Raw genomic sequence first — 20896 nt, 5'->3', positions numbered from 1 at the left:
TTGGTAGTGCGCCGTGGAATTGTACTAGTGAACGTGTCGTAAGGCTTCACTCAATCCGTCCTGTTACCTATCATAAACCCCGCACCAAGAACCTCCTGCAGCCGGTATCGAGGGTTTCCGATGTGATAGTGGATGTAGCCTGCCTCGAAGTTGTCCCATGCGTCTCGGACAGGGCCTTCACCAAGGTGGTCGCGGACTCGTTCGGCTGCGGCTACGACCTCGTCGATCAACTGGCAAAGCACATCGCGTGGGAGTTTGCTCGTAGCGCGAGAGCGAGCATGTATGTAATTGTTCGTCTCCCCTGCAAGTTCTTCCTTGTAGAACGATAAGATGTCGCTGTAGCCAACGTTAGTACCACCAGTGGTACACCTCATGATCGCACTTACTTGATGTGGATCATGTAGACGCAAGCTTCCCTGTCAATATGCAACCTGAGTAACGAACGGAGTGTATATGGATGAGGTATGGTACTCACGGAAGTATGTGTATGTATGAAGTTTCATGCGGAAAATCCTCTTTACTCCATATGAACGAAGCATAAGGCTCTGCGACACCCGTCATGAATCGCTGGTAATCAGCGAAGCTCTTTGATTGTGCTTCCAGGAAGAAACGCTTGCCCGGGTCATCTGACATTTCGCCAGTGAACCAGCGCAGTGTGGAGGAGACGATACAGCCCACGCCGAAGGGAGGAAACAGTTGGCCGAGGTCCACGAGGACCCTAGTCAACGCTCCGAGCAGCCCTTGATCACGATGGGCAGATCCGTCACACAGCATTCGGGGAAATTCCTGCGCTCCCAACTCGTCGAAGATCGCCCTGTCATCAAGTGTCACCATCAGGGCGGTATAGAGCGCTATCGCGACCTGTGCGTCGGTTCCCGTGAGGTGCGAATAGCACGTCTCAGCGATGATGATGCCGCTGGCAACATACGGACGGATCCGGTCTGCAAAGGGCCATGACTTGGTGGCTGCCTCTACTCGGGCCTCCAACGACGGACTGCGAGAGTATATGATGGGCACAGTCATGCCTAATCTTTGAAGCAATGCCGGTATCGTGCTCGCCGAGACTTGCAGAGGATTCTAGCGGGCAATCGCGTCAGTACTACAATAGGTGGCCTCGCGACGCGTACCATACCTCGTCACTTACTGAGATAATCTCGTTCATAGCGGGCAAAGTGTGCGTCATTCTGTGGTCCTGTTGATGCAGTCAGAGGTAAAGTGACACGGCTCTGTACATTGTACATACCTCTCAGGCGGACAATAGATATAGTGACTCGGTGCGCTTGAGCTTGAGGGAAGGCCAGCAACTGATGGCTATTTGTACGTCTTGTGGGCGGCACACCAAGAGCATGGGATCATATGGCAAAGCTACGGAGATGATTCAATTCCATAACATAGCGGGGAACAAGTAAAAGTCATACCTTTCATCGCAGACGCAGTCCGTTGGGCGCGTAATGTGTCCCCTGCATATGTTTTGCACAACCGACACATCGGACCATCTACGCATACATTGCATAGGTGGCCCGGAGAATCTGTGCGCACGGTGGCGGATTGATTGACAGTTCACACTTCAAAGTGATTGCAAACGCCACGAAAGCCACCCATTTTAGTATTACGGCTCTCCACGCGGCACACTACATACGATTGGCAGTTGTCGGAATGTGTCCTCGGGTCTTCGTTCAGTGAGCGATACACGCTGCAAGGGCCATACCAGCATCCTGCAATTTGAGCGCGTCGCCGAGGTCCGATGTTTCATCGCTTGACGAGAATCCAGCTCGTTCCGTTGCCTCCCCAGATGCCCACCGCCCGGTTTGCCAGTCGGCCCATGCGGCGGCCACATCCGTATAGGAGCACTGGCGTCCTCCGTCGAACGATTCCGAGATTGCCATGTTCGTTCCACCCCCAGCCCCATACCTCCCTCGCGTAGCGCCGTCCCGGTCCACCTCAAGTAGGCACAAGACATGTTCGCTCCACACGCATCTTCATGACCCTGGTCGACGCAGAGGGAGGGAAATTCGACACGATCGAGCTTGCCACTCGGCTCGATCATCCCTCGCCCAAGTTGACCGTGGTTGTTGCTCCCCGTCGCCACCACTTGTCAACGGCGCCGTCCGGATGAGGACATACGTCCCGTTCCAAGTGCAAGCGATACCGTGCGCATCCCTCACGGTCTCCAGCAGCTCCCGCTGAGACTTCGATTCGAGCCTATGCCCGACAGTTGGCCTGACGAATGCAGGAACCAGTGTGCTGGTTTCCGAGAGCAACCTGAGTAACGGGACCGAGACTTCGATGGCTTCATCCGGGCAAATAACGTGCGGCGCGGCATGAACGGAGGAAGCGGACTTGCACTGGGCACCGCTGAGCTGAGCTGACCATGCCTAGAGGCCCCAGCCCACAATGCTTCCGTGTATAGCCGTCTCCGACGTGAGCTTGACCACCGCGACGACATGATGTGGACCCGAATCTAACGCTTGTACAGACAGCATGACTTTCCCCCGCAGGAACGTCGGAAAACGCGTCGAGCAGCGGTACGAAGTACAGAGACCGCCCCACCGTTGTCTTGCCCTTGACGCCACCAGCGCCGAGGTTCCCGAAGTCGTCCGCGCCCATGGAGATGAGCACGTCGCTCCTTTCCGGACATGACAAACGACGTACGATGTCTCCCAGGCGGCCGCCACCAACGCGGCGCGTACACCTCCAGCGACAGTCCTTCGAGGCGAATCTCAAGTGGCCTGAATTACCGCGCCGGACCCAGACTCTGCACCATCCAAGTACGAGGACCTAGCTGTCCCCTGCGCCCGTCGCCGCATCCCCACAATTCCTGTGAGTCATACGCGGAGGAGAGCAAGGGTATGGTTCGCGCCGCAGGCGACGTCCGTGATTGTGGTGGTGCCGTCTGGTAGCTGTCCGGGAGAATCCGTGAAAAGACAGGGCGTGAATATGTGGCATCATTGTGTCGCCTGTAGCTAGCTGGCCTCGAGCGTTGGAGCCGATGAGACAGACTGAGAGACCGTTATTAGCGGCCGACTCGGACATGGTGGCCTTCGCCAGAGTGGCGCCTTGACAAGCGCCAAAGGGCCGGGAGCCAGTACTTGCAGCAACTTGCAGCGAACAAGTTCATTTCTAGCTCAAGGTCACTAGCCGCGGATATATCTTCGACTTCGTGGGCTTCTCAGCGGAACTGTAGCCTCTATTAGATTTCGGGACAAAGGGGCATTCTATCGAGTGGTGAACATCTATACTAATAGAGAACAACCAAGGAATCACGACATCTTGTCTGCGAAGGCTACGATGATCGTCGACGGCCTTGGGGAGCAGTGGGACACGACGAGTTTTCTGTATCTCTAGTCCTCTATCACCAAAGTACTGCCGCTTTCAAAATTCCAACAATCACTGCTTCGAGGCCATATCGCGATAGCGCGGATATATCCTGAAGCTGAGGATCGATGTTCGACCAAAGGATGGCAGTCTTTGCAGACCATCCAAGAAACGTGCTTCGATGCTTTCGTGATAGTTTGCAACCCATTCCAACGCTTCGTCGAGGGTGTATCCAAACTGGTGCATGACGACAGTTAGGATGTTCTGCCGATCATCTCCGGTGGCTTGTTCTTTGTTGTACGACGCAAGATCCTATAGTGACGCAGTCAATGCATGCAGATACAGCGACAGTGGCCGAGCTTACATTATCAAGGATGAGTATGTCAGCTATAAGATACGATAATCCGACCACTGCAGGGTGATAGAAGGCTTCGTCAGGTATGTCAATGCCGAAAATGGCTGGTATATAGGCCGGCCGGGCACCAATATTCTCTCTTGGGTTTCAAAGTAGGTTTCGACAGTCCGGAAAGTGTCGTTATCCCGGTCAACTGCTTGGTCAACGATAGAGTTGAGATAGTCGGTAAATGCTTCTTCGAAGTGTTTCCGGGCCGTCACTGTGCATGCTTGAATTCCCCGTGCCCAGAACCTACTTGCTGATTAGACATCTCGCAACGTCCGTATGTCACTGCACTTACTGGCGTACGAGTTCTCCGACTAGCACCTCGCCCTCTGGCCTCGGTTTGTCGGGATTCATCATGGCATTGATCGCGATGTCAACCACCTCGCGGACCTCTTCCGCACTCTCGACATCGGTGTATTCATCCAACACGAAGAATACGTTCATTAGGTCGCAGCCTATTCGCAGATGCTCTGGTTTTGCCTCGTATGCGATGTAAAATGGAGAAAAAGAATGAGGGAAGCGCACCCTGTGATGCCCATGGATATGCAAGGGCCGCAAGGCGTGCTATAAGACCAAGCTGTCTGAATATTGATGTACCCGTCGGTACGCACGAATGACACTCACGGAAATCGCACTTCTCGAATGCTAGCTGAGATCTCTCGTTGAAGGGCTTGAAGCTCTTTAACCAGGCATTCGATTCAGCCTTCATTGCATCGTAATGAGGATTGATATGCCAATTGGCCATAGTTTCAGGGAGGGTGAATGAAGTGTTCGTGCAGTAGCCTTCCATGTGCAAAGGCCGTGGATATCAAGGATTGAGCTTGAATTTCGGACGAACCACTGGCTCTTTATACCATGCGGATTGCAGTGCTACTCCAGTAATTCCTTGTCGTACTATGTTGGATTGGATTCGCGTCAGCCAGAACTCCGGTCCGACCCTTGAGCATTGAATCACTCACAGAGATGTGACCATGATTTAGCAGACAGACTGAATCATCACCGAGCTAGTCTACTTGGGCAGAGTAGGTAATTCTTTCTACCTCCGCGCGCTCCGGATATTCCTGTCTGACCATCGAGCTGCCGATGAGGACATCAGAACCTGGAAACTAGCAAGTTCGAGTGAGTCAACATTATGCATTGTCGAAGAATGGACGGCCCGTGACCTTCTCAAATCCGCAGGTGGAGCGACGTCGAAGTGAACTGAATGTTAGTGAGCGCGCCGAAGGTACACGTCACACTAATACTGGGAACTGCCTTGTGGTTGAATGTTTCAACGTTGAGCCTCATTAATCATTGCCCAGTGCTTCTGCATTTTGAGGCTTCTGCCAACCGGGCAAATTCTAATTCTTGTGATGGACTTCCATAACGGGACAATGTGGCGTGCGCCGCTGCCGCTACGCTGCGCGCTAGTCAGGCGCTAGTACTTAAGTTATGGTATGCGATGACACTACTGTTCATTCAACCAGTGTATGGCATAGGCATTGGCTGACGCGCGTCACGCAAACTGCCCAGCCCTCGACCATATGTAACATGTCAAGTCTCATCGATCTCATCTCTCATCGCGTTCCGCCGGGCCCGCAGCGTCGAGTCTACAACTGGTACTACATGTGCGGCCCAGGAACTTAAAGAATAAGAACAGCTTGGTGTCGAGGTATCGTTGCCGTTCGATACTCATTGATCTGCTGTTACTGATCACTCAATTATGTGTTCAGAGTCTACCCTCATACCACGAGATAACTGTTGCCGTCAACGTTCTGACGATGAATGCAAAGACCGTCATCCAAGGAACGACTAAGGACCGATTTTACCTCTATCAAACTACTCCCGAGACTAACTTGCTTTCGTCTTCGACGTGATTCGCAGGAAGTACATCGTGTCATACCTTGGAGGTGTCTGAAACAGTCCGTCGTATCCGAGACTCCGAGTCGGCGCTATGTCTGGGTCCCTATCGCATTTGTCCTCTGACAAGAAGTTACCCTGGAGGCTGGTCGAACCATCGCTGCATAGCGGAACGGGCGAGGTATGCAATTCTTCATGAATCATTGTAAGTGTCCCGGGGTCTTTTACCAGCCGACTTCGGTGTCTAGAACAATGCAGCCTGCCGCCATGGGCTGAATTGAGGATCGCTTTGTCCGACTCTTCTTCGGAATTCCTCCAATTTCGTATGCTGAGAGCTCTTGCCAGGGACGACGAAACATCCACGTTCGAAGGCGAAGCGAAGCATGGCTAATCGTTGTCCATATCTTCTTCCACCACCGAGGCCCCTTGCAATCACGGAAAAGGTTGTGGGTGATGTTCCATGGCTGTAATTTTAGTTTGTCTCATTCTAAGCGCGTCGCATTGACCGATGCTGAGCGGACTGTCTAGAAGCATACGGTGTACTTTCTGAAGGCATAGGGACGCGTCAAATGGTCGCGCTCAGCTAGTGGAGGACACTTCCAATTCGAAACACGACGGGTGTCGATGTTTCGCTTAGACACGTGATTCTTGAAAATTGTACGTCAATGCCCCTGTATCATTATGTCCACAGTCAGGTATCGTGTCCTTCGGCTGATAGCTCTGTCATTTTGTCCCAGTACCTGACCTACAATGTACAACAAGTTGTCTTGATAGGGGGTGAGTGGTGTTCTAGGTTCGAGCTAGTATGAAAGATGCTGACCGTAGTCGGGAAATGTGTTCCCAGAAGCCTTACGGTTTGGGGAAGCTAGCACGCTCCGCGGCCTAATTTCTAGCGGCGGATGCTTCACGCGCATCGCCCACCTCACTTCGGGCTCTGGTGGTCCTATGCACAAGTTTATCAGCCACCAGCATGCATATGGAAGGTGCAGTACACTGAGTTATTCAATCACGCATCGGCGTGGTGCGCCTTAGGGAAGTGCATTACACATGGTTGAGCCACGTAGTAAATGTTGGTGAGCATGTCCTTGGACCTGTGGAGACACTGTACGTTGCAAGGAATTTCGATCAACAACCTCCTTTGGTACTCACCTTGGCGATACAGGGATGGTGAGGTCTCTGCGAGTCATCATATAGCTTCCATCAACTCATCGCTAGTATAAAAGGTCTACGGCTGACCGCGATGCAAGGTCAACGCTTGTGCACGCAGCGCTGAGCATCAACGATATACCTGGCTTGACTAGGAGGTGTGTATTCACCCAATCACATTATGGGGCTCGGCTGATTAGCAAGACAGATAATTCTACCTCGCGATCACCGCTGCTATGGAGAGTACGCCCAAAGATGAGGTATGCTCAACACTAACCTCACGGATATGCTGTCAATCACCTGCGCGCTCGTACTAGATGCTCAAGGACGTCGCCAAAAACGCAATAGTCGATTTCTTACAGAAGATGAACGTTCCTGCCACCCCCAAGTCCACCCGCAACCCGGCCCTGGAATCTCGGGTAAAGGAAATCACCCAGACGTGGCCATCTCCGAGTCCAAGTCACGATCATACTAACCACCATATCGTCACTGGTGTCGTTATGACCGAGGCGAGTTATTCGCACCTCACGTCCATCGACGCCCAGGTGGCAATAGCACTTTACACCGCTCTCATGGTGGCCCTTGACGATCCAGAGGTCTTCGGTGTCGTATCTGCGCACAAGTTCCCTCAGATGTTGTGCGACGGGTCTGCCCACCAGGATCGAGGACTCCTCGGGGAGCTGGCAAGACTCCTCGTAGACATGGGTCGCTTGTTCCCTGCCTTCGGCATAAATTGCATCATATCTTCTACCATGCGATGGTTCGCCGGCGAGATGATTAGCAATCCGTCCACCCCGTCCTTCCTGGAGCCACGGTCGAAGAGTTTTGTCGACTTACAACGGAGTTTATCAGGGGATCCAGAGGCGTATGCGGCCTTTATCTGGGACAAGGCAGATTTTTCCGATGAAACCTCATATATCCATATATTCCCGTGAGTCAGGTATTCACTTTTTACGACGCACTGGTTAACCGTGGATTGACAGGGAAGCCTGTATATACGTGAATCATGTCAAGTCAGTGCGGACATACTGTCTACCAGGAGTACGGTCAGAGTACTTACACGAGCAGCAGCGACATCCTATCGTTCTACAAGGAGGAACTTGAAGGGGAGACGATACCTACCTACGTGCTCGCTCTCGTGTGACGGGACAAGCCACGTACGACACCCTTCGCGAGGTGATCGACGAGGTCGTGGCCGCGGTCGAACGCATTCGAGAACATCTTGGTACAGGTCCCGCAAGGGACGCATGGGACAGCTTCGAGGCAGGCTACATCTGGTTCCACATCGGCGACCCTCGGTACCGGCTGCAGGAGGTCATTGGCACGGACTATATGATGGATAGCATGGCGTGTGAGGCGTGTGAGGCCTACTAGAAGGGAGATTGTACCAGAGTGCATTGCCGTCGAAATGACACCTATATCATCCAGCCAGGATCGATGTTCGTACGCCCTCGGTTTGGAGCGTTGAACACAGCCAGTAACGGTCCTGCTATGCACCTACAGGACAAGGCCTTAGATCTAGAGGCATCCCCCTGTTGGTATTGTGCCAATTGGTAGTACTGTTCGTGGCATGGTGGCAACTCTGTGTGTGTACGTCGTAGTTGCTGTCTGCCAACTGACTGCAGCCTGTCTCTGGCGGCGGCGCCAGCTTCGGCGCTTATTCTGAAATCGACGTACGGACTACTGTCTGACAACCGGACTGCTACGCCTGTTTCAGTCCCGCTCCCCGTTACACAGCCTACTTATGCCACCATGGCCGTACCACTGCTACGCTGACCGTCACGCTGCATTGTCCTGCCCCGCACAGATTCAGGTCGGCCGCTACATCCTTATCTGCACACAAATAAGCCAGACAACCTGCTGTCACCTGCCGACGACTGCTTCGCCGCCAACGCGGCAATGCCCTAATCCTACGATGCCTGAGTGCAGAGCTACTTATGCATCGGGCATAGGCATTGGCATACATGTTTTTCTGTGCGTATCCACGTGCAACGATCGGACAGTTGCACTACTGTACCAAATGCATTACGGTTCAGCGTCAGTAGTGAGCAATATCTGGCCATGGCGGCGACGCTGCCGCAATGCCCAGCATGCATCTGGTTCGACTCGAGACGGGCCGAACGCGTTAATTGCGGGCGAGCGCGGCAGATCGATAAGATTCGCGACCAATGGGGTTGAAATGGGGAGGAGTGGGCGAAGCCTCGGAGGACCTGCGTCACAGTCCAGACGCTACGCTGAACATCTTGGCCGCTCTTAAGGCCGCACGCTGTCGGTATACACGCATACACCCACTCACCAGCACATACTAACATGGTTGAGGTGAAGAACAAAGTCTGCCTCATGTGAGTGCTCATCGTCGGTCGTCTTCTCAGGGAGAGGCTCAGAGTCTCTACGGTGGTCACAGCGTTCACGATGGATGGGGCATTGCACCGGAGAAGAACATGAAGGGGGATGCCATCTCGGCTGGAGACACGACGAACATGGACACCATTGCCAAGGATCACAGCGTACGGACTCTCCAAGCGCATGGTATAGCTGTCGGTCTCAGCGATGGCTCATGGGTAACTCGGAAGTCGGGTGAGTGCATTTGGTCATCAAAAGACACATATCTCAGTATTGGCAAAGCCACCTGAACATCGGTGCTGGACGTATCGTCTGGCAAGACATCGTCAAGATCGACGTGTCTATCAAAAAGAAGCAGTTCCACAAGAATGAGGTCATCCTCGAGAGCTGCAAGCACGCAAAGGAGGGCAACGGCCGGCTCCATTTTCTCGGCTTGGTGAGTGTAATAATCTGTACCGGGACTGCGGAGGTACTTGGTCAGCGGGTGGATTGCAATCTGCACAAGGTGTTGAGTTCTGAGCCGAGGCACGACGTCTCGTACAGAGTACTCTAGATTGACAAACGAAGGGTTGCATGATGTTATGGAAGGGCATGAAGACTGAAGCTAGTTCCAGCCAAAGGGTGGATGTATGCTATGAAGACCTGCTCAGTCTTCCCGTTCCTGCCTCTCTACGGCCCTTATCATCCTCATGACCTAGGCCTCTCAGATCCTGGTGCTTTCTGCGCTACACCCGTTACAATATGTTAACTCGCCTTGACGCCCTAATTGCTAGATTTCCGATGGTGGTGTTCACTCACATATCAACCACCTCTACGCTCTGCTCGAGACCGCCAAGGAGCAGGGCGTCCCGCATGTCTACATCCATTTCTTCGGTGACGGGCGCGACACCGCACCTCGGTCCGCTGCTGGCTACGCAAAGGACCTGCTCGCCTTCATTGAGAAGGAAAAGTACGGCCAGATCGCGACCGTCGTTGGCCGCTACTACGCGATGGACCGTGACAAGCGTTGGGAGCGAGTCAAGATCGCCGTGATGGTCTCGTCAAGGGCGAGGGAGAGAAGGGCGAGGACGTCGTCAAGGCGATCGAGGAGAGGTACAAGAAGGATGAGACGGATGAGTTCTTGAAGCCCATCATCGTGAACGGTGACGAGGGTCGTATCAAGGGTGCGTCCACTCGATGTATGCGCATCGCTGAGAATCTGACAGATGTTTGCACAGAGGGGGACACATTGTTCCTATTCAACTACCGCTCTGACCGCGTGCGTGAGATCGCGACTGTGCTGGGCCTTCCGGACAAGCCGATGGAGGTCGATGTCCCCAAGAACCTCGTGAGTAATTGAAGTTGCTATTAAGCAGGAGTAGCCTCGTTAACGAGCAATGCTGAATTGGTAGCACATCAGCACGATGTCGCGGTACAATGCAGAGTTCCCCTTCCCTGTTGCGTTCCCTCCCCTGCCAATGACCAACGTTCTTGCCGAGTGGCTTGCGAAGGAGGGTGTCAAGCAGGCACATGTGGCCGGTATGTCTCTTCATACACTTAGCTCGCCTCTCCTTACGTCAGACACCAGAGACGGAGAAGTATGCGCACGTCACGTTCTTCTTCAATGGTGGTGTCGAGAAGCAGTTCGCAGCCGAGGAGCGGCATATGATCCCCTCGCCGAAGGTCGCGACCTACGACAAGGAGCCCAAGATGAGCGTGCAAAGTGTCGCGGACAAGGTCGCGGAGATCGTCAAGAAGGGCGACCATGAATTCGTCATGTGCAACTTCGCACCACCGGATATGGTCGGTCTGCTTCTCCCTCTGTTGTTCTATTCGGCCAATGACCTTCCCTCTAGGTCGGGCACACTGGCATTTACGATGCCGCTGTTGAAGCCATCTCGCATACCGACGCGGCTGTCGGCACCGTATACAAGGCGTGCCAGGAGGCAGGCTACATCCTTCTGATCACGGCCGACCACGGTAACGCGGAGCAGATGGTCAACCCGCAGACGGGCGCGCCACACACCGCGCACACGACGAACCCTGTACCGTTCATCATGACTGGCGACCCGAAGAAGCTCAAGTTCACGGTGGACAAGAAGGACGGCGAGGAAGAGGAGGGCGCGCTATGCGATGTTGCCCCGACCGTGCTGGATATCCTGGGTCTTGGCAAACCGGAAGGTCGGTCACGTCGTCCATGTTTTGTGCTTGGCCTTTTGTTGACTGTTCTCTGTAGAAATGAGCGGCCGCTCCCTCCTTGCTCACGAGTGAATATAGAGTGCGTCAAGAGGAAGTACTAAGGCGCTGCTGTAGGAGTATCAAGGATAGAACGAATCTAGAAATGCGTGTACTAGACCAACTGTATTGCATATGACTCCGCATAGTCTAATCATGATTTGCGGTTTCAACGCAACTGTAACGAATTTGTGTTGGGCCTTGTTAAGTACCTGGACGCTGGCGCTTACTAATCGATCAGTCGATCACGGATCATAAACTCGTTCGAAGCCGAATCGCTCTCACTGGCAGGCTCGAGCCTGTCCGTAAACATGTACGCTTGTCTTGTCCTCTCGGCACTGCACGTCGCAGCAAGTGGCTGGAAACCTTCAGCGCAGCCGTAACGAATATTGCCTTAGGTGAGGTCTATGTTTGGGACCGTTTCTCTGCGGTACTTCATAAGTGTCAATGGCAGGCGGACGGGCCCTGCAACGCCGCGCGTATCCAAATGGACACCCAAGGGTGCCCACCAAATGTCCCAGTAAGGTTACACATGTTCTAGGATACGGTGGAAGACTCACAAAATGCCTAGTTTCTCGAGGCTGTCCGTGGTCCGATTGCTGCAATGCCCGTGGAGATACTGGAGGAGATATTCTGCCAGCATCCCAGGCGCACCGCAGGACAATATTTTCCCCTTCACGGCTCTCACAGATGCGGCGACGACGAAGGACGCGTTTGTACGCGCCATTGCTGGATCGTGGTGTCGCACGTCTGTCGGCGATGGCGCGCGATAGCTCTCCGCTGCCCTCGCCTATGGAGTCGGCTCGACATGTCTCTCAACGCGGAGTGGATGTCCGAGCTCGTTGCGAGATCCGGGACGGTTCCGCTCGAGGTCACGGCATATCTCGAGGACCCGCTGATCGTAAAATCCGGTTGCGATAGGCGGAAGATAGAGGAGTATGAAGACTCACAGGCTAGGGCTCTCGCAGTGCTGCTCGGAGCGCTTCCCCGCATCCGTGCGCTCCATCTATTCACGGAAAAACCCCGCCTCCGTCAAGAGATGCAAACGCTGCTTCAGGAGATGCCAGCCCGAGCGTTGGAGATACTCAGTGTGCAAGGGCCCTGGGTGACGACGGCACGTCCTAATACTTCACCCGATGGTCGAGCGGTGTTTGCTACCTTGCTACGGTACACACACACACCCTTACTTCAGCGCCTACTCGTTATGAACTGTCCCGTCCGTCTAGACGGCCTGATCTCCTCGACGTTGAAGCACCTCTCCATCGGTATCAGCGGGGGTGATGCCTTCATGTGCCCAGACGTATGGGAAGTGCTTCGCATACTCCAGAACACGCCTTCCCTCGAGTCCGCCAACATATTCTGTGATGGTTGTGCACCCATGGAATTCCCAGAACTTCATCCCGAGTTCTATGGTCGCGTCGTACTGCAGCATCTCCGCTCGCTTCATCTTTCCACAACTGAATCCGAGTGTGCTGAGCTGCTAACGCATCTTGGTGCTCCTCGGCTCTCTTCCCTCACTATCCATGTCACAAGAGACGCCGCTCAGCTGTCCCAATTGCTTCCAGTAATTGTCGAGTTGCTGCCTGGCCTGAACGATGTTCGAGGCCTATGCATCGGCCTCTCTGACTACTACGGGGATCCTTGCTTCTATATCAAAACGACCACTCCGGAGCCCGAACAAGTCACCGTAGACCTGTCCGGGGTTGTTTCCAGCAAGTTTGCCGTCTCGCGGGTCACCTCACACATATGCCGCTACCTTCCAGCGCAATCACTCGAGACGCTCTTGCTGTATGGCGACGAACTCATCCCGCCGTTCGCCTTATACAAGGTTCTCGCGGCCACGCACAACGTCACGAGCCTCACGATCGAGGGTCCATATGCCGTGGAAAGCCTCTCGGAAGGGCTCACTCACAACATAGACTTTGAAGAGGACACCCTAGATTTTGACCTGCCCCCGCGCTTACCGCGTCTGGAGATTTTGACCTTCCGTAACGTGAATTTCGGGCCCGTCAGTTCTGATACCAACCGGGCATTGTTGAAGCTTCAAAAGCATCTCTGGAATGGGCAGGCGCACGGAGCAGGTCGCGGAAAGCTATCAGCAGTGCACTTCATGAACTGCAACATAATCGACGAGAGCATTCTTACAGGATACGCCAAGGTCACTCAGACGGGGAATCGCTTCTATGCCATTCGCAAAATCGACGCCTCGGAGGAAATGGGATGGTCATAATCGTGCTTCGACAAAGATGTCTATCGTCGCTCGCTTTTCCGGCCATTGGATGAGTGAGCAAGGATCACGGAACATGATTCCATGCCGCGCTCTGGTGGAATCCTGTCTTGCTCGGTGGTGAGTCTAATCAATTGTTCTCCTTTGCTAGAACTCTTCTCAGTGAGTCGCATATCTATTTCTGCAGTGCTCGCGATGACGCCCGCGAGATCGATGTGCCTCTTCTTATGTATTCTCATGGGAACCACTCCGGGTGACCCGAGGATCAGATTGCTCAACTCGTCTTTGCCCATATTCTGAACAGATTGCTGTACAATACTATGCATGATTCGTCAGTACGTCGAGCTATTGATCTGGTTGCGGGGCGCTAGGCTTACTTCTACGAGTGATTGAGTGTACTTCAGTGAGCCAGACTACCTGAGCTCGTACGTCGTCTAAGTGCAGACTCCTACTTTCGCATGGACGGGTCCCTATTATGCAAGGCTTAGCGTACTTCCGAATGACTCCGCACGAGCTGTGATTCTCGATGCGCGTATGCAGAGGAAGCCCTTCCCAGTCGCAGTGCCGTGCCAGTTGCCGCTGTATCGGTCCACCTAAATCTTCCACGACTCGCACATGTGGAACTGCGGTGCGTTACTCAGTACTCAGTGTCGAAATCTGAGGTGTCTGACGTGCAATGGAGGACCTGTCACCAGTCGTAAATTCCTTATCAACAAAGGACTAGAGTGTCCATCGAGTATCTGAATTGAGGAGTGCAGCGTCTGCTCATGACAGGAATTTGTGGTGCTATCCAAACAAAGACCTAAAATTCCGGGATATTAAACAACCCCTCAAGACGATGTAGAGAGATATGCACACGATACAAGAGGGCTTCAGCGGATGTGGGGTGCATATGCATCATGCTACGGTCGGTGTGCCACTTGCTATCTGATTATGGTCATGCCGGGACATTCTGTGAATACACGTGGTGTCCGGTATGTGTGCTCGACATCAATCGCCAGTGCAACTGAGACATCCGCGTCAATAGGGATGAGTCGTGATTGAAGCACCTCCGCGACAGTCGCCTGCATCCGTCAACAGCAGTGCGAGTACTGGTGTGCCTCTTCTGGGTCGGTGTAGCCCTGCATCATGGTCAACAGTGAACAAGGTTCATTCATATAGCTGACTCTGGCAGCATCGACCGTGACGTACCAGAGATCTACTGTAGCACTACTTACCTGGGATCCCACAGCCTATCTCGTCACTTCGAGAAACCGGAGAACATCATATTTTCTGTCAGAATGCTATTCATCCACCGCGAGACAAGGTCCGGGGAGTTGGAACGCTTCCGAACGAATACTAAGTTAGTAGTAGTACGTAGATCTAGCGCCCGCTTCATGCACATGTGGCTGAGCGCTCCGACATCGACTGACGCACCCACTGGCAAGCGGCCGCCGCTGTCAGTACTTACAAGTTACCGTCAAAGAGCTACCAAACCATCTCTGGGGAAGTATACTGCTTTTGTGAACTCGTTCACGGATACGTGTGCATGCTAACATCCAATGTGGTCATACCAGCGCAACCATCGGACACGAGCTCCCGGTCCGATAGGACAGCGGTCCGAATGGTCGACCGTGACCACTCAAGCTGGCAATGACCATACGAACTACAGTTGTTGTGACGACTGCGTTATGAAGCAAGGGCTACTAAGTCCGTACAGGTAACTCACTGGCCGACTGTACAAGATAGCTAAGGAAATATGACAGAGCCTTTGCGCTGCCATGGCAGTTCCTTCGGCGACTCTGGCGACTCCGTGCTAGCGGCTCGGTGGCGGCCCGTTCAAGTTAATCACTGGCAGGCACAGGTGGCTTGCATTGACAAATTATCTGCCAAGGAGTCCACGGAAAACGATGGAGCTTGGCAAGTGGGTTATCGCCCACTCCTGTTCAGTGAGGCTGGATGTGGTGATGATCGAACGACTCGGAGGATCTTGCAGAGACACCCGGTGAACTGTCGGAAACATCGCAGTATGTAGCTGCCAACTACGAACGCATCATCCATGCACTAGCAATCTTCCTGCTTGTCGGTCATACCGGAGGTACGCCGCTCCGAAGTTGTAAACGCAAACCGTGGTCGCGTTTGTTGCAACTGGCCTTGCCCGGGTGCAGGTATGCTTCACCAACTCTGTAGGGAACTCGCTATCACTGAGTATGAGTCCAGATATCAGACGATTTCCATCGGAATGATCACGTAAAAGGTGCTTCATAAAAACGGAAGTCGTCTACTGCGCGTGCATGACTAGCTGGTTGGGCGCGTTGCCGTGAAGTCGAACGCCCCACCCATCTGTGGTATTGTTTTGTGTGGCCTACGCAGCATGCCTACTTTGACGTTCTCTGGCATCGCCAGCGTCATTGTGTTATGCGATTTTCGTCTGCCACTATAAAGGTGAGGTGCGATGCATTACTGACACTCCAGGTCAAAGACTCAACCTCACTGCTCATCGTCCCCTTCACGGCTGATCGCTATGCCTCTCTCTGGAACCGTGAGGTGAGAGTACTCGAGCCGGCGCATTGAATCTGAAACTGACGTGTCAATGATGCGTTGTCCATTGTAGTGTCACCGCGACATCGTCGCCGTATCAGACGGTGAGGTCTCTCTTGCCTTAGCCGAATGACCGGTTCCTAAAGAGACTGCTACCAGCCGACAGTACCGTCTACCAGAGAAGTCATCCAAGGGTTCTTGAATGCACTGAGCATCTCCAAGCCGACATACGTACAAGATCATGAACTCAGGTCTCGAGTGAAGGCAATCGCCAGCAACTGGGATTTTGCGGAAAAAATGCGTCCGCAAATTCTCCTAGGAGTTACGCTTTCCGAGACCAGCTATACCCATATCACCAACGTCGACGCGAGGGCTGCCATCGCGCTGTATTGTGCGCTCATTGCCTACCTCGACGACATCAACCTGTTCAACTCCCTGTCCGCACGGGACTTCCCTCGGCAGCTGTGTTGCCCGTCGCCAAAGGACTCCACCTTCGTCGTCGCTTTACGAGAGGTGCTGCACAGCATGTGGACTTATTATCCCGAGTTTGGAGCCAACGCCGTCTTCATCGGTGCTTTAGGGTACTTCAATGGTGCTATGCTAGAGACCGCACCTGACCAGGGCGGTGCCATACACCCACGCACGTTGCCATTTGTGGTGATGAGGAGGGATCTCGGGGGGCTCCCGGACCCATTCACATGCTTCATTTGGGAGAAGTCGGTCTTCCCGGAGGAGAAGATATATGTGGAAGTGATCCCGTGAGTTTCTTCAAAGGAATCCGCAACGAACCTTATTGAGATGTGGCTCCCAGGGATGCGCGCATATACATCAATTATCTGAAGTAAAAGCTCGTCTCAAATCGTTCCTTCTGTCTGTACGGCTGACTCATGCCTTCATCAGTGACATACTTTCGTGCTACAAGGAGGAATTGGACGGAGACACGGACAACTACATCTATGCGCGCGCGACAGTTACAGGAAAGAACGTGTCCGAGACACTCCACGACGTCATCGACGAATGGTTCGTTGCTCGAGACAGAATCCGCGAAATGGTTCCTCCAGGGCCCGCGAGGGAGGCCTGGGACAGCTTCGAAACTGGCTTTGTCAGTCTGCATCTGGTGCTGCCTCGCTATCGACTCCAGGAGCTACTTGGCGGAGAATACTTAGCTACCGGCCTCTGATATGTGTCATGTCATGCCGTTAGAACTTCGCACCGTGTCTGTATTCAATAGAAGAGATGTAAGCACTACATGACCAGATGCCTTGATTGTGTTACATTCGTAGTTCTGTCAAACAGAAAATTCTAAGCTCTACATAAGTAACATGAGCCATTCGGCGGGATTTGAACGGCGCCGTCCCTGCTCCGCGGAAGGTGTGTGGTAGGCTGCAAAGCTCAGGCTACTAGCTGACGCCCCCTCGGTGACCTTCCGGTGCGCAGATCAAATGAACTACATGACGCTGTTCCGTTGGCGATGGTGTCTAGCGGCTGTGTTCCAACGTCTATAGACGGGAGGCCGCGGCGCTAGTGGCGTGAGGCATTCCTTTTTTGAAGCAAACAGTTTCATGTTCCTTTACAAGCCACGAACTGAGCGCAAGCATTTGGATCCGCGCGGCGGTGGTCATTGTGGACAGTTCAACGATGCATAACGCAAATTATCTCGTAGCTTTGATCAACCACCGCGGAGTCTGGACACACGTATCTTTTTCGGGAGCGATGAGTGTCCGTGTCTGGCTTCTGAACGCGCTTCCACTGTGTTCCTATCATGGATGCTACTGCATCATAGCGCATCGTCGACGGAAGGCTCGAGCAGTGGAAGCGTCCGCGGCATGCTCAGGTGGCAGGTACTTACATAAAGGGCAGCAGCGCGCATTGGTAGCCCATCATCCCAACCGTCGAAGTATTTCAAGTTGTCGATATCATATCAACAGGTCAGCGTCGGAACTCTCAGTGTTGAAATCTGAGCAGCGGGACTCACAAGGACTGTTACAGCTTGCAGTCATGCCAGGATCAACTCTCCACAAGACTGGTAGTGCCATCCCGCAAAAGGTAGGGATGCTGTCCATCGTACGAGGTCGTTCACAAGCACTGACCTTGCTACCCAGGGCTCCATCGCAGATGTGGCCAAAGTGTCTATCCGGGAATTCCTGCACAGAATGAATGTCGCACTTCCCAGATTCTCGCGCGACGCGGAGCTCGAGGCCAGAGTGAAGGCGATTACCCGCACCTGGCCCTTTGAGCAACGTATCCGGCGGCACATTGTGACGGGCCTCGTCATCACTGAGGCGAGCTATCCACACGTGTCGGACATCGAAGCCAGGGTAGCCATAGCGATCTACACAGCGCTCCTGACCGCGGTAGATACCCCAGAGCTATTCGACGCTGTGGGTGCGCAAGACTTCTACCAGCGGATATGCGACGGGTCCCTTCGAGACGACAGGGGGATGCTAGGCGAGTTCGTCAGAGTGATCATGAACATGGGCCAGTTCTATTCCAGCTTCTGCGCGAGCAGCATCTTCTCGTCCACGCTGCGCTTCTTGAATGGCGAGCTGATCGGGAACCCGGAGAGCAAGTCGTTCGTAGAGCCGAACTCGAAGGCGTTTGTGGATTTCTCCCGTGGCATGAACGGCGACGCGGAAGCGTACGCAGCGTTCATATGGAGCAAGGGCGACTTGCCAGGCGAGAACACTTATATCCAAGTCTTCCCGTAAGTCTTGTCCTCGCTACTGCTGAAAGATTGGAAGCTGACATCTCTGTTAAGGGATGCTTGCCTGTATATCAACCACGCAAAGTGAGTGAAGTGCCGTGAAATGGATCACGCAGATCTGACACACCATTGCAGTGACATTTTATCCTTCTATAAGGAGGAGCAGGACGGCGAGGTCGCATCGTACATCCACGCTCGGGCGCGCATCACGGGCAGGTCCACTATTGCCACGCTGCGCGAAGTCATCGACGAGGTCGTAGCCGCTTCGGAGCGCATCCGTCGCACGCTCGGTGAAGGACCAGCGAGGGAGGCTTGGGACAGTTTTGAGCGGGGATATATTAGGTTCCATGTGGGCGATCCTCGATACCGGCTGCAGGACATAATCGGCGCGCATTGGGAGTACATGATAGATGCGACGACATTCTAAACTGGTGTGGTTGTTGTTAAGTCCCGTTCATCGTCATTTGAGGGCGAGGCCCTCTGTAGACTCTAGACTGGTGTTACTTGGGTCTGTGTTGGACATAGAAGTACTGCTCATACAGCGTACATTCACTAGCATTCAGCGCACACGGGACTACGACTGAGCACTGCAGGCGGGCAGGTATAATCCAAGACAATTGAGAGGGATACCGATTACTGCACCCAGCAAGCTCGACTTCAGCGTCCTGAGATCACGTGAAGCACCATGCAATTTACTATGATACTGGGCTCGAAGACGCACAAAAATAGAAAGACGCGAGGACAGCATTCGCTCGTCCTTCCGTATGTCCATAGCGCAACGATGATTGTCGATAGTGTTTGCACTGTAGTACAACTTCACGATTCTGCCACTCCAGCGGTGCGCATCAGGTCAGCAACTTCGATGTCTGGCTCGAAGGCGGATTTTGACGACGGTCATGACATGATAAATCGATTGGTTCACTGAAGAAGTGACGCTGAGCACTCACGATCCTCCGTGTGGCGCATCCTCGATGCGAATGAACAGGTCTCGCCCGGACCAAAGACGAAATCTCCGCCTAGCTGCGAGATTTTGCCCTGCTTCCCTATATGTTGCGGGGTTTTCAGTGGCCCTTGCTTCAAGATCACAAATAATTGTCAGCGTTTATGCGAATAATGCGACGGACTGGGGGAGGCTGACCAAGATGCTCCGGAGGGCGTTGCGGAGGAGGCTTCTGGTAATGTAGCTACGCTTCTCCTGTCCAGAAGGAGTAACATCCAGGCTCTCCACTAGTCCCAAGGCCGTGTACAGGGCGCGCGACGGGTCGGCATACATCTCACCTTTGAAGCCGGTCGTGTCTGTGGGAGCGCGTCAAATGCGGTACAAGGTTGCGGGTCGCCCTGAGTCGAACTGTGATATTCGGATGCAGGATCACAGCGCACAACAAATTGCTAGCCGTGCTGAGAGGCATAAGACGTACCACAATAGTTTTGGATCGGTTGCCAGTCTCCGCATCCTATCACAACTAGACGCACCCCAGCTTGTTGAAGCGACTCTTGCGGAACTTCCGCGAGTTGCATTACATATTGCTACCCAAATTCATAAGTAATCGACGTGCACTGAATGAAGCGATTAACCTGGCAGCTCTAGATAAAACGGTAGTCCTGTACGTGAGTATAGGCCGACGACGTGAGTGAGTCCACACATACGCCGCAAAAGAAGTGGCCTGTAGTACGACCATACTTTCAGTATAATCTGTCTATGTATGAGCGAATGGATGATACGGAACGGATAAAGACGACAATCGTCTTCTGGTCGCGAAAGAGGCTCCCGAAATCGGTCGAGTTGCCTTGCGAGTCGAAAACAGGAAGCTTTGCAGTGCTGGTGATGGCCTCTGTCGATGGTATCAATGTATGAGTTGAACTTTGCGGAGCGTGATCCGCCATTTCGACGCAAAGAATGTGCTGAATACAGTATAATGTGTGAGTACACGACTGAGACTCAGACTGAGTGTTCGGGACAGGTTCGGGCCCGGGAGAGGGTCGACGCCGTCAGGCCCGAAGCATGACCGAAGCTATGCTACAGCCTACCGACCTGATAGGCGCCCATAGTACGGTTCCCCACACGCTCACTGCCATACGCGTCGACAGCACACTCAATCGTCTCAAGTATATGCTGGTTCCAGTCTCTACGACTTGATACACCGACGACTTACAGACACAAGCGACTCGCAGGCTTTGTGTCCTAAAC

General features: G+C 53.4%; 10 protein-coding genes across 10 annotated transcripts; 5 read left to right on the top strand and 5 right to left on the bottom strand.

The window, feature by feature from the left end:
• Nucleotides 1–50: 50 nt before the first annotated feature.
• Nucleotides 51–1023, bottom strand: B0H18DRAFT_876378 (isoprenoid synthase domain-containing protein; the record flags this gene model as incomplete). Its single annotated transcript, XM_048040485.1, has 3 exons — nt 51–336; nt 387–416; nt 476–1023. 3 exons carry the CDS (start codon nt 1021–1023, stop codon nt 51–53), a joined length of 864 nt encoding a protein of 287 aa, XP_047893715.1.
• Nucleotides 1024–1749: 726 nt separating this feature from the next.
• On the bottom strand, nt 1750–1938 carry B0H18DRAFT_1006391 (uncharacterized protein; the record flags this gene model as incomplete). Its single annotated transcript, XM_048028648.1, has 1 exon — nt 1750–1938. A coding segment is annotated over one exon (189 nt), but the record flags the coding sequence as incomplete, so codon positions are not given.
• A 548-nt stretch (nt 1939–2486) lies between these two features.
• B0H18DRAFT_1006388 (uncharacterized protein) lies at nt 2487–3033 on the bottom strand (the record flags this gene model as incomplete). Its single annotated transcript, XM_048028647.1, has 4 exons — nt 2487–2562; nt 2739–2782; nt 2832–2900; nt 3001–3033. Coding segments are annotated over 4 exons (222 nt in total), but the record flags the coding sequence as incomplete, so codon positions are not given.
• A 308-nt stretch (nt 3034–3341) lies between these two features.
• Nucleotides 3342–4991, bottom strand: B0H18DRAFT_1094725 (terpenoid synthase; the record flags this gene model as incomplete). Its single annotated transcript, XM_048032388.1, is given in 9 exon segments — nt 3342–3433; nt 3453–3627; nt 3680–3805; nt 3835–3961; nt 4011–4185; nt 4241–4279; nt 4340–4609; nt 4675–4821; nt 4879–4991. 7 exon segments carry the CDS (start codon nt 4503–4505, stop codon nt 3342–3344), a joined length of 900 nt encoding a protein of 299 aa, XP_047893712.1. The 5' UTR covers nt 4506–4609; nt 4675–4821; nt 4879–4991.
• A 1946-nt stretch (nt 4992–6937) lies between these two features.
• Nucleotides 6938–8178, top strand: B0H18DRAFT_1006379 (uncharacterized protein). Its single transcript, XM_048028646.1, has 4 exons — nt 6938–7631; nt 7684–7717; nt 7740–7783; nt 7807–8178. Exons 1-4 carry the CDS (start codon nt 7018–7020, stop codon nt 8072–8074), a joined length of 960 nt encoding a protein of 319 aa, XP_047893711.1. The 5' UTR covers nt 6938–7017; the 3' UTR covers nt 8075–8178.
• Nucleotides 8179–8806: 628 nt separating this feature from the next.
• On the top strand, nt 8807–11317 carry B0H18DRAFT_1166814 (cofactor-independent phosphoglycerate mutase). Its single transcript, XM_048035856.1, has 10 exons — nt 8807–9042; nt 9105–9281; nt 9326–9479; nt 9817–10059; nt 10089–10206; nt 10261–10370; nt 10435–10561; nt 10611–10825; nt 10879–11203; nt 11259–11317. The coding sequence occupies exons 1-10, from the start codon at nt 9011–9013 to the stop codon at nt 11291–11293; spliced, it is 1536 nt and encodes a 511-aa protein (XP_047893710.1). The 5' UTR covers nt 8807–9010; the 3' UTR covers nt 11294–11317.
• Nucleotides 11318–11815: 498 nt separating this feature from the next.
• Nucleotides 11816–13647, top strand: B0H18DRAFT_344214 (uncharacterized protein). Its single transcript, XM_048037675.1, has one exon. It carries the CDS (start codon nt 11862–11864, stop codon nt 13485–13487), a length of 1626 nt encoding a protein of 541 aa, XP_047893709.1. The 5' UTR covers nt 11816–11861; the 3' UTR covers nt 13488–13647.
• A 2340-nt stretch (nt 13648–15987) lies between these two features.
• Nucleotides 15988–17184, top strand: B0H18DRAFT_1118971 (uncharacterized protein; the record flags this gene model as incomplete). Its single annotated transcript, XM_048033880.1, has 5 exons — nt 15988–16010; nt 16078–16108; nt 16164–16762; nt 16816–16845; nt 16905–17184. 5 exons carry the CDS (start codon nt 15988–15990, stop codon nt 17182–17184), a joined length of 963 nt encoding a protein of 320 aa, XP_047893708.1.
• Nucleotides 17185–18002: 818 nt separating this feature from the next.
• On the top strand, nt 18003–19253 carry B0H18DRAFT_1166796 (isoprenoid synthase domain-containing protein; the record flags this gene model as incomplete). Its single annotated transcript, XM_048035855.1, has 4 exons — nt 18003–18050; nt 18107–18708; nt 18763–18792; nt 18844–19253. 4 exons carry the CDS (start codon nt 18003–18005, stop codon nt 19133–19135), a joined length of 972 nt encoding a protein of 323 aa, XP_047893707.1. The 3' UTR covers nt 19136–19253.
• On the bottom strand, nt 19242–20676 carry B0H18DRAFT_1006348 (AhpC/TSA antioxidant enzyme-domain-containing protein). Its single transcript, XM_048028645.1, has 7 exons — nt 20436–20676; nt 20356–20372; nt 20284–20292; nt 20127–20235; nt 19847–20004; nt 19656–19782; nt 19242–19574 (listed from the first exon to the last, which is right to left on the bottom strand). Exons 1-7 carry the CDS (start codon nt 20590–20592, stop codon nt 19525–19527), a joined length of 627 nt encoding a protein of 208 aa, XP_047893706.1. The 5' UTR covers nt 20593–20676; the 3' UTR covers nt 19242–19524.
• Nucleotides 20677–20896: the final 220 nt, after the last annotated feature.

This window comes from Fomitopsis serialis, assembly GCF_022376445.1.
Source record: "Fomitopsis serialis strain Sig1Antser10 chromosome Unknown B0H18scaffold_31, whole genome shotgun sequence".
Classification (NCBI taxonomy): Eukaryota; Fungi; Basidiomycota; class Agaricomycetes; order Polyporales; family Fomitopsidaceae; genus Fomitopsis; species Fomitopsis serialis.
The sequence above is the reverse complement of the archived record's forward strand: the minus strand, read 5'-3'. Positions and strand labels throughout refer to the sequence as shown.